This window comes from Lutjanus erythropterus, chromosome 6 (genome assembly GCF_056507025.1).
Source record: "Lutjanus erythropterus isolate fLutEry1 chromosome 6, fLutEry1.hap2, whole genome shotgun sequence".
NCBI lineage: Eukaryota > Metazoa > Chordata > Actinopteri > Lutjaniformes > Lutjanidae > Lutjanus > Lutjanus erythropterus.
In genome coordinates, this window is record NC_139322.1 from 30220850 (window position 1) to 30233573 (window position 12724).

Below are 12724 nucleotides of genomic sequence, written 5' to 3' on the forward strand. Positions count from 1 at the left end.
CCTTAGGTGAAGGTTTTCAGCCAAAATGACTTCCAACGCCGTTGAAGACAGACAGAATATAGAAATATTTTGTTTCATAGTCTCTGATTTTGACCTATAAAGGGCTTGAAATATAAAACTGGGAAAAACGTTGCAAGATCAAATACTTTGTCGCTGCCATTTCCAGCATTTCCTGTCCTGATAGACTTGGTGTAAGAAAGACAAACAGGGTTGCCTAAGGTTCACTTCCCTTTCAAGAACGGAAATAAAAATGTTCAAAAAAGAAGAGATTCAACAAAGGTGAAAAGAAAACATTGAGGGGAGCGAGGCCATGGTCAGCGCCGACGGGAAAGATAATAGAGCGCGAGAGACAGACAGAGAGGCAATAAAGAAAGGGTCGTTGTGAAAAGAGAGGAGGATGTGATGGAGGAAGAGAAAAGTTTGGCGAGAGAAAGATTGCAAAGGAGAAAGACAAATAAAATACAAAAGGAGAAAAAGTCAGACCCAGAGAGAGACATTTTGTCACGGCCAGACTGTCCACAAGAAGAAATACTTTCAGTGAAAGAGGAAGCAGACTGGAACATTGTGAAACTGGAGCTCAGTAAATCAACATTTCCAATTTCAGTTTGCTCCAACCATTTAAGAGAACCTTGTCTTATTCAATCAATGACAGCACAGGCAATAGAATAAAATTGCTCAGACATGCTGTCTAATTTTGGGATGCATACAGTGCAAGTGTCACTACATTATATTATACATGAGATGCTCTGTTGTAGGAGAGTAAAGTCAACAAATGAGGGATGGAATGATGGCTGGAGAAATGGTTGAATTTTCCTCATCTTACATTTATCGTTGATCATTCACAACACATTTATCATTTCAGGAAAGTGTCCACAAAGTGATGAAAATCTTTTACAATTGATAATGGAAGTCACATAATGTTCACATACATTTCATCACTTCACCGTTATTAATTCATAATCATTTTCCTCACATTTTTTTCAATTATTTTTGCTACTCTCACCCTTGTGGCGACTTTCCTTAGTGATAAATAACAATTTTGTGGTGAGAATGATGAAGGAGTAATGTAAGACAGGGAAAATGATGAAATACTATTCTCTTTTCATCATATCACAACTATTTCAATCAAAACACTTAATAAAACAATTAATAATTTATCACTGCAGTTTTCATGTTAAATGCATTTTTACCCATCTATTTCTAAATTCACATGCATTTTCATCACCTCAGTTTTCAGTTATTTTTTGTTACTTCCACCCCTCATAAAACAGTAACAAACATCAGCTTGCATGGATTTACAAATCTGTCGATGTACAAAAACAAAGCCACAGGATTTAGTTATTTTGTTTTTTACAAAGCAGAGATATTTCAGTCCACAAAAGTCAGGGCAGCTGTCAGAAAGATGAGGTTTTCCTTCTTATTTTACTTTCAGAGATAAAAACTGCATACAGAAGAGGGTTGTCTGTCATCTGATTATAGTCATCAAGTGTTATTTTATGTTTTAGAGGTGCTGTTAGGTTGGCAGCAGGGCTAGAGGCGGCAGTGTTACCTCTCAATCACAGAAATAGATGAAGATGTTTGTTTGTTGCACATATCACTGAGCTGCTTTCATTTGAGCCTGAAGATTGAAAGAAAAATTGTTTCAGGTGATGCTTTGGGGAAAAACTTCAGTTGTTATTGCACTGATTCAGTTTAGTTATGTAAATGTATTATTGTTGGCTGTAGAAGTAGTAACACAAGTTTGAGTCCTGTGCAGAATGTGAAATTATTTATTGAGTATCTAAACCAAATTTCACTTTGAAAATTAAAATTTAAAATATTCATAACAGAAAAAGTTACAGGATAATGGTGTGAATTTACAGAGAAACACAGGTGTGTGCTTATCACACTACTCTATCAAGAAAAGTCCCTCATGCTGAGTTTTGTCACCCCATGTACAATAAAATGAAAAACAACTTTGACAAATAATATTGTTACATCAACTTCTTTTAATAATGCATACGTGTCCTCAGGCAGAGTTTTGTACCGATTTGCTTCCCCTCAGGTGTGTGTTTGTGTCTCCTGCCTGAGGTGTGTGCTGAACGAATGTCGTCTAGGTGTGTGTTATTTTCTGCCTGAGGTGTACGAGTGCATGTCACCCTTGACAGACAGTAGAAATGTGTGTGTGTGTGTGTGTGTGTGTGTGTGGTCTGTGTGCCACAGCCTCTTATGTTCCACTTTAATTTGTTGATGCCTGTGGACGTCCGCAGGTCCTTCCACGGCTTTCAGCAGCTACCGATGAATGAATCAGTAATTATTTTGCTGGTTTTTAATGTAGTTTCTGCTGCTGTTTCTCTGGCAGTCAGAAGATAATTGAATTTGTCAGAATACAGCAACAAATACTAGGCTGTGGTGGTGCTCATAGAATTAATGAATATATTAAATAAAGTAAGACATTTTTTCCATTAAATACTGAGGTGACATCAACCAACACTGCAACATTTACTTTGTCCCGGCAGCAGTAGTAGAAGAAAAATACTATAATCACATTCAGCCATTATTTTCTTATATAAAATTTAAATGAACACTGGCACGCACTATTTTGAAAATCGTTTTTTAGGTCAGAGATGTTTCATTACATTTGCAAAAGTAACTAGTCAATCTGTGTTTGCTGTGTGGATTGAATATTCCTGTCTAGTTGGACCTTTGTTGAAACAATGGGTCTTTGGTTTCAGAGAGTAGTAAACATAAGCAGAACCTCTCATTTTTAGCCACTATTCATCAATTTTGTAGATAACTCAGAGTTAGCTAGCTAAAGTTAACATGAAGCTAATGTATACAAGTCTGTGAGTTGACTTTAAATTAATTAACCTGATTTATTTTACAATTAAAATCCTATAAATGGTTATTGCATATGCAGTTGATGATAAAATAGTTAAAGCAACATGACCCAATCAAAAAGTCTAAAGGTCTATGTGGAAGACATTGTTCTTGTCGTGCAGTACAATTTAACTCAGTCAAGTCAATTTTATATTAGTGATGTGTCATGTGCAAAAGATGCGGCTCTGAGAGCCGATGCTTTGCAGTGAATCAGAAGAGCCGGCTCGCATCGAGTGCTCTAACTTGCAGTGGAGCGCCCCTTCTGTCTGTCTGTCTGCGTGCCCCCCTCTCTCTAAAATGTTTGATTAAAATCTTACACAAAAGAATGGTTTTGTAACAGAATAAATGCACAAAATTAGGCAATTATAAGGCTTCTCATAAAAACACTGAACATGAAAGGGTTTTCAACACACAAACCATTAATTTTTGCAAAGTTATGGTAAAATAAAGGCCTACAAAAAACCCTAAATTATGAGCTGTTCAGGAGTCGAAAGAGCCGGCTCTCTGAAAAGAGCCGAACTTCCCATCACTATTTTATATATCACCAAATCATTATAGAAATGATCTTGGGTCACTTTACATATATAGCAGATCTAGACTGTACTCCTCATAATATTATTTATAGTGACTCAACAATGCCTACCATGAGCAAGCACTAGGCAAACAGTGGTGAGGAAAAACTTAGCTTACACTCTGATATGGTAGCATTCAGGACTGGCTCCCATATGGTAGGCAAGTACTGTCCAACTGTTCTGCTGTGGTGAACTGGGCTTTTTAAAAATGTAACTTATAACCCCACAAAATAATTTAGCATGAAACACCTCTGGCCTTAGATGTAAGCTAATTGCCTGAACAAGCTGACGTTTGCAGCTTCCGTGAGGCAATTCATTCCTTACACTTCTGCTCTTGTATTTTTGGTTCAGTGGAGTGTTTAAAAAGAAACCATCTTTCAGACTCCCTGTATATGGACTGTTACTTCACTACAGTCCACACACAACGCTTCAACATGTGGAGAAGTCCAGAGCTTGTAACATCCGCTGTGCCTAGTTATGGGTGCTAAACTATATTAACGATAGCTGGGAAGGCTTTAGCAAAGAGTGATTTCATAACAACATCTCTTTTTAGAACAATGTCATGGTTACTCTTGATAATTTACAGATCTTACTGTGAACAATGTTTATCAGAACTACTTTCTGCAGCAGACATTGTTCACTGTCCGTTTCAACATTTTCTGTGTTGTAAGAAGGAAATGACCTTTTCATTGTAATTTTAAATGTCATTTTATTGAATTTACCAGCAACTGGGAAGTTGTAATCAGATTTGATGTTAATCTCTTTTCTTTTTCTTTGTCCCTCTCTTCCAGGGGTCCAATGGGTCCGATGGGAAGCCCCAAGCCTGGCATGCAACAAGGAGGAATGGGAGGAATGGGAGGAGGAGGAATGGGGGGAATGGGTGGAGGAGGAATGGGGGGAATGGGAGGAGGAGGAATGGGAGGAATAGGAGGAGGTGGAATGGGAGGAATGGGAGGAGGAGGGATGGGAGGAATGGGAGGAGGAATGGGTGGAGGCGGAATAGGAGCAGGCATGGGCACTGGTGGAGGAATAGGGTCCAGAGCTGGTGAGCCCTACCGCCTGGCCACTCACGAGAGTCCAGTGTCCCCCAGACACATGCAGTCAAGCCAGGGGCCTGGCATGGGGCAAGGCCCTGGGTCTGGCCATGGGATGGGACATGGTCCAACTGGAACCGGCATGGGAGGTCAAAGTCCTGGTCAGCACGCCTCCCGTCGAAACCTCCAAGTCGACTTCAGTTCGGGTGGCTCCAGGACAGGCCGGTCTCCATCAGTGTCTCCTGATCGTGGCGTGACGCCCACCTCACCCTACTCTGTGCCGCAGATCGCACCAATGCCGAGCAGCAAACTGTGCCCAGTGTGCACTACCACAGAGCTGTCCAACCCACCGGCTGTACCCAACTACAACACCTGCACCCAGTGTAAGGCCACTGTCTGTAACCAGTGTGGATTCAACCCCAACCCGCACCTCACTGAGGTAAGTCAGGTTTGACAAAGAAATGTATGAGTGTGTTTATCTGTGTGTGTGTAGTAGTAGTGATGTGAGGATCACTTATGAGTTCATCCGAATCCGCATGCACATATTCTGCCCGCCATGCACCCACACTTATTATGTTGTCCAATGTAGAGACCCACACCCTTGATGTATGAGTGTTTTCTTTTGCGATTTACTTGATTGATTTTCTGAAACGATTAGAGGGGCTGCTTTCAGTAATTTCAAACATTTACATTTGCACATTAATGTCACTGTGGCAAATATTAATATTTAAGGAGCAAAACAAAAAACTGCAGTTATAAACTTGACAGGACATAGGAAACTCTCCAGAGAAAACAGAATTAAATTATAAATGAGGTTGCACTGCTTGGTCTCATACAAAAGTGCACACACAACCTCTCTCTTATTGGGGAGATGCACCCTCTTTCCCACCTGCACCTCTACTGGTCCCTGTGGGCTACATTGCATTTGAAATTATGTTGAGCAGTGTGAGCTTTCCAGGTGATTTCGTTATTGTGTGTTGTATTAATGTCTGAGTGTTTTCTTTAACAATTTACTTGATTGATATTCTTGAATGTTTAGAGAGGCTGCTTTCAATAATTTAAAATATTTTCATGTGTGTAGTAATGTCACTATGGTAAACATCATTAGTATTTAAGCAGCAAAATGAAAAACTGTAGTTATAAACTTGACTGGACAGAGGAAACTCCAAAGGAAACAGTATTAATTGAATTAATCAATGAAGCTGTGCAAATGTGCACACAACTTCTCTCTTAGTGGGGAGACACGTCCCCTTTTCTGACCAACACCACTACTGGTCCCTGTAGGCTATATTACCTTTTCAATTATGTTGAGCAGTCTGAGCTTTCCAGGTGATTTGTGTTTTGCTGCTTTCAGTTTCGTTTCCATGCACACAGTGATGTCACTGCAGCAAATATATGAGACATTTAAGAAGCAAAACTAAAACCTGTTGTTATAACCTTAAGAGGACAGAGAAAACTCTCTGGAGGTCACATAACTAAATAATGAAAGCTGAACTGCTGTGCCTTGTGTGTAAGTGCACACAGTGTCTCTCTTACTGGGGAGAGGCTTCATCCTATTTCCCCCATGACCCTTTGACTATTAATCAGATAGTTAATTTTTATGACCCGCCCTGCCCAATCCACGACTAACCACAATGACTGTGATTAAATGATTTTTCTTTTTTTTTTTTCTCATATCTGTCCTGACTTTTTCACATTAAATTTGTGCAGCAAGGGAAGATTGTTGCATTTTTCTGGCTGCATAAATGGAATCAATAATCTTACAATGCTGATTTATAACAAGGGACAAATTGTTTGGGTAAAAATATAGTTTAATTCTGTAGGCGGACAGAAGTCACTGTTGATTAATGTTTCAGGTTCAGATGATAAACAACAGGATATACACAACTAAAGTTTGAGTCTGGAAACAGAGCCAGCAGAGACAGACAAGATAAAGATTTTGTCTGGCCTGTTGCTGGAGTCAGAGAGAGAGGAGAAGAGAGAGAGAAATGTTTTCTCTGTGGTAGAGTAGCTACTTATTTCTTCGTGCCAATAATGCACCTTCGACTAGAATGAGATTGAATTGAAGTGAATGAATGAAATGAATGAGTCGTTGCGGAGAAAGCGATGGAGGAAGTGAGAGAGATGGTTTCAGGCGAGGAAGATAAATTAGGTCAGGAAGAGAGAAAGAGTGCATAAAAGCTGGTGAAAACCAGTTTAAACAAATCTCTTCCTTCTCAAAAATATTCCTATTTTGTGAAAATCAGAAGAAAATGATAACAGGAAGGTTTAACCGTGTGTATATTTATGTATGTCATTTAAAGAGAAAATAATTGAAGAACTATGAAATGCATGGCTTAGCAAATGAATGAGAGCATGAAGTACTGTACTGTAGGTCTTTCTGTGTATGTGTGATAGACAGTGAGTGTAAGGGCTCAGCAAGTGGCAGTAATTCCTTCCTGAGGCGCTGACAGAATCTCCATTAATGTGCCGAGGCAAGACACACGGGTCATGACAGTGTGTGTGTGTGACTTCATTGTACTCAGGTGTGATGTGAAGACAGGAAGCCAAACACTGCAGTATATTTGGCATTCAGAGAGAGACAGAGGAAACACAGACTGAGGAGTAAAGAAAGACAGGCTGGATTAATGCGACTGTAAAGTTATTCAGAGATGAACAGAGAGGTGAGGAGGACAAAGGAGGTCAAGAGGCTCTCTTTGATTGAGAGGAGGTTGACGCTTGCCTACGGTGACGGGTTCAAACTATCAGTCCGGTGTCAGCGCTGGGTGACAAATATCAAAACCTCAGCCTCCCCGGGCAGAAAGGAAGGACTTCAGACGGAGAGCACAACCGCGCACGAGGCTGCATCTGATATATTAGCCATGCTGGCACCCATTGATTCCCACTGATGTCAGGTCCAGGGGCACATCATTGGCAGACAGCACGATAAACACTCGGCTGGATTAAACAAACAACTGTGGTTGTGTTGTTGTGTGTCATTTTTCATTTGCTTTTGTGGGGGAGAATATTGGCACCAGAATCATCTGTGTGTACCTGGTGCATCATTCACCCTGATGCTCCATGCTAACAAATTAGCATCCACTGCTGAGCAGTAGTAAATGACTAATACCATTAATAATAATACTCATACACTGTATTGGAGATTATGAGTCTTAGTGGTATTTTGCAGATTCATACATTTTGGAATTAAAATAGATGTCAGGTATAGATTATAATCAATCTTAGTACATCTATAGGTTGATGATTAGTGATTAGTTTAGTCTCATTACCAAATACCTCATGTAACAAGACAATTAGAGGACTTGACCTGTATTTCTTTTTACAATAGTGAACAAAGTGCTGAGAACACCCTAAAAAGTTCAGTTCAGTTCAACAACACTTACCTCCAAATTTGCTTAATACACAGATCATTAAGGTAGGCTGGTATATTGGAAGCAGCTCGGTGTAAAGTGGTCACTGTCTATCATAAAATACTTCCTCTTTAAGACTGATTTTAAACTTTTGTTTATTTAAAAAAATGTGTGAAATGAAAAGTGTCAGTGCAATAAAATTGTGTATGATAGTTGAAGGATCCCGGTGTAGCAAAAATATTCTCACCTTTAGTGTATATGATAGACAATCTGTCTATCTATATACAAAACACATTTATCTCAGCCAAGGAAACGAAATGTTTTGTACAGGGTTTAGCTGCTAACCAACCCAATTTAAATGTTCCACAATGTGGGACAATAAAGTAAATCTTGAATCCTGAATTTAACAATACAGCTGTTCAATTTCAACACAGTGTCAATAGTTTAGTTTCCTTCAGGAAACCAGAATCCTAATTGTGATTGTTATATGATGGAATTGTATTTTCTACAGAATTTCCTGAAGGTTTCAAACTTTTTATTGTCTTTACTGCTTCCACACAATGTAAGTTACCCTTTTGCTGATATATGAGTCAGTTGATATTATTGGCCTGATATTGGCCTAGCACAGCTATATTGGTATATCAGCATTTAGCCTATGTTGTCTCATATTTTTTTTTTAACACAGCAATGCACGTTGTCATTTATTTATTTAGCAGCATTTTATGTATATTTATTATTATTATTTTTTTAATTTAAGTGGTTCTATTTGTTCTTGTTTATAGTTAATTGTTAAAAATACCAGTGAAATTCACTGTTTCAGTGCCATGTCATTTTGCATTATAATAAAGAATACATCAGTATCAGATTTTTTTGTATTCCGTAATATTGGTATTGGCATCGGCCCCAAAACTCCAGTATCCAGTTGACCAGTAATTTTAGGCTTTCACGAAACTTTCGTATCTGTGCTCTCATCACCTAAAAAACAGGATTTCAGTGTCTCAAACGCATTAAATAGTCAGCAGTGTATTTTACATAAGTCTGACTCATTTTTAGCACAGCATGCCATGAGGGTTTTATTGGTTGTAATTTTGAACCCACTGTATTTACAGTACAGCAGCTGCCATCTGGCTCATGTGGGATCATCTTTAAGACCAGGCTTTGATCTCTGCTCAGGTACACATGGTTGCACATGTGGTCTGTGTGTGTGTGTGTGTGTGTGTGTGCGCGCGCGCGTATGTGTATGAAAGAGAGAGAGAGTGCAAGAGACAGAGTGAGTACTCCAGGTTAATGATGGCGGATAATGCTAATGAAGTGGAAGGAGTGTGGAGTTGATAAGCCTCTGACTTAGGGATTTGGACTGCACTTGTGATAGATTAACACACACACACACACACACACACACACACACACACACACACACACACACACACACACATTTAAGACACTATCAAAAGTGTAGATATGTAGACACCCACACACAACACACTCAGTCACCCCCATTTGGCTCAACATAATTCATGCAAGACGCCTGTGCAATAAATTGTGATGTTAATTAATTGAAGGAACCCACAGGGATTTCCTGTAGAGCAAAATGGAAAACACAACATGAAATACAACAGCATCAAATCCAACCACCACCTATACATATAATAAAAAAAAGAGGAGGAATAAAACATGAATTAGTGTACAAGTTTGAAACATGCACAAATGTGCATGGCAAACAAAGCTTTCCTGCGTCTTGAATCTTAATGGACTTGTCCTGTCATTGTTTGCGTTAACATGAATTATGGATTAGCTCCCTATTCCTATTAATATTTACTATCCTCTCGGTTATTGTCCCCGCTAATCAAAGTTCTCTCAATCCTGATAATCTAATAAACAGTCCCACCCCACAAACCTCATTACTCTGCTGCAGTGTACAACATTAAGGTGATTTGGCCCTCCAACCTTGCTGTATGAGACTGATATACGCTTATTTACTTCACTCAGTTTACAATATGATGAAAACAAACATGTATAAGCTTAATTAAATGAAATGCTGCATCATGATCAGCGCTGCACAATCCAAACACTGTCAAGTAACAAGGACTCTTAAACTGATTTGAAGGATTTTGTTTTATTCAGAGGATATCTACACCGACATTTTGTGAAATTGAAAATTCATGTTTACAGTGGTGGATTCTGAGTTGAAATATCATGGGACGTGTGCCTGAGAGACAGGGGTGTCAAACTCAAGTTTATCCTAGGTGACATCATCATTATGGTCGCCCTCAGAGGGATGGTTGTAAACGTAAGACTGTATAAATGTATCCTCTTGTTGTCTTATTACATATTTATCTCTACATTCAATTACTGGTTTCAAAAATAACTAAATAATTAAAACATGAGCTCTGAAAGAAGAAGTACAGGAAAAACAACAGCAACTATTAAACAATTTATTTAAAAAATGAAATATCCAAAGTGGTATAAATAATAAAGGACACCTTAACACTGCATAGAATTGTTTTGCAAAAAATATATTCATTGCAGCAAGCTGCTGGCCAGGATTTGGACTGTGGGCAAAAGTACATACATTCCTTGAAATGTTTTAAAATATACAGAAATACTCAACGTAATTCCAAGACTTCATTTTAAATGTCATTAACTATTCTTGCATACAGTAAATATTTGTAAGCAAAACAAACAGGAAAAAAAAACAACCTTTCCTCGGCTCTGTGTGGCAAAACCCCAGCCTTGTTGTGTCTGCAGCTATGGATTAATACTTAAACTGAACATTATCCATTATTATCACGGCTAATCAATGTACTGTGTGTCCTGGTAATCTAATAAGCAGCGCCAGGCTCCATATCCGTCGCACTACGCTCTGATTCCATTTACATCAGATAACATTTAGCAGACTTAGCCAGGCAAACCAGAGAGATTATTTTATATTAACAGGTCAGGTATGTTTCATTATGAGTGTTTAACAAGCACAAAGCCACACCTAGTCTTCTCTTGCTTTCTTCATGTTTCAACAATGTTGACTTGATTGAGGGAAAAATACCTTTTAAGGTAGAGAGAAGGAGAAATCAAAATAAGATAAATAAAAAGGAGCATGAGCCATTAAATTTTTATTGTAAAAGCACAGAATTTCTCTTTGGCAGCTGTGTGTTGGGGGGGTCGACTGTCCTACTCTGTCTAGAATTACGGATTAATACTTTAACTCAGCTTTCTCCATCATTATCATACCTTATCAATGTATTTTCTGTCCCGTAATCTAATAAGCACTGCCAGCATTCATATCTTGTTACGTTCTGACGCCTTTTGCATCAGATAACATTTAGAAGACTAAACCAGGAGAGTGACACCAATTATCAGGCCAAAGAGGGGGCTCAGAGAGATTATAGTTGATATATCTGATTCAGGAAGGGTGGCATTCAGGAAAATGGCTTTCATGATGTTAATTGACCTTCATGACCTAATGACTGAAATGTCCATACTGTAGAGTGTAGTATAATATCAGGCTGTTTGTTGTTTGTAACAGAAATCAGTGCATGCAACATCATTGCAATTGTTTAATCACTAACTATCCTCAACTAGACATCATCCCTAAAATGCTCTCCACTCATACAAATAACACAATTTTACACAAAATGCATGTAGTGTGCGCTCTGAAGTCAAATTTCGTGTGCATTTGATATGAGTACCGCTCCAATAATACCTTTGGCAGCCTGTTCACCCTACTGCTGTCTGGCAAGAGATACAGAAGTATCTGCTGCTGCACCACCAGACTTCAGAGCTGCTTCTTTCTTCATCCTCAGCACTCCACTATGAAAAAGACATTTATTGCAATGACTTATTTATTCATCCTCCTCCTCTGGTCCAAAGCTCCTGTGCTTGTGGTGCTTGTGACTTTTTTTTTGTGCCAAAACAAAAGATCTTTGTTGCCGCTGCCTCCCTGATACTTTTGTCCTGGCCCTACCAGCAAAGTGCAGCTCTCTAATAAATTTCGAGATTACTTTAGTTTTCTGCGATTAATGAAAACTTGCTCAACAAAGACCCCTGTCATCAAACAGTTTGGTGGACTCTTGGGGGGCAGCCCTACTTGTAACCTTGGTTTGTGAATATAAACACTGCATGATAATTTAAAAGAACAATGTTATTGTTGGGGCTGTAAATGCAAAAACAACTACAGCACATTGACCTCAGTATAATTGACCTCTAGAACATTGATTCCAGTGAGTCATCAAAGGCAATCGCTCTACAGACTTTAAAGACTCTCCATTTGGAACAGAATCTTGTCATTTGTGCCTGTTATCAACTGTGATCGATCTCTCTCTCTGCTCTCCACTTTATCGTTGAAAATCTAAAATCGTTACGAACTTTTCATTGTCATTTGGACAGTTGAGACTGTTCTGTATTTCGACATGCAGCAACAAACCATAGAGTGGTACCACTGATGGTAACAGAGCACACACCGACCTGCAAAGAGTGGATTAATGAGGCAAATGATGTTATTATATTGGGAAAAATCTGTTATTTAAATAAAACTTTTTCTTATTTTGACCCAACCACCAACTTAACAAAATAGTTGTAGTACCTAAACCTAACCTAATCATTTAAGATGTTTTGTCAGTCACTGGTAATCAGTCTCTTCTGTCATTTAGGTATGAGAACATGTTGCATGGGTGTTGACTCTTAGTGTTGTTTCTTGACACCATATATGAGAGGTGTCTTCAGGTCTATGTTATTGGTTTGATTTAAAAGTGTTTAACAAAAGAAAAATGCTGTTCCATCATCACAATAATAGCTATAATTTTACCGAAAAAATACCTCTGTTTTTGAGTATGGAATCATCTGTGTTTTAGAAATGTCTACTGCGAAATTATAGGTAGCATTTTTCTTTCTAAAATGGATAAACAGCATCTTG

At 38.6% G+C, this 12724-nt stretch overlaps 1 protein-coding gene across 4 annotated transcripts in view; it reads left to right on the plus strand.

Annotated features, from left to right (window-relative positions):
- Positions 1-12724, plus strand: part of bsna (bassoon presynaptic cytomatrix protein a) — a 197605-nt gene that overhangs the window by 42138 nt on the left and 142743 nt on the right. For all 4 annotated transcript variants that reach the window (XM_084721612.1, XM_084721613.1, XM_084721614.1 and 1 more), the window contains exon 2: positions 4223-4904. In XM_084721612.1, the coding sequence (XP_084577738.1) occupies positions 4223-4904 (682 nt within the window). The remainder of the gene's footprint in view (positions 1-4222; positions 4905-12724) is intronic.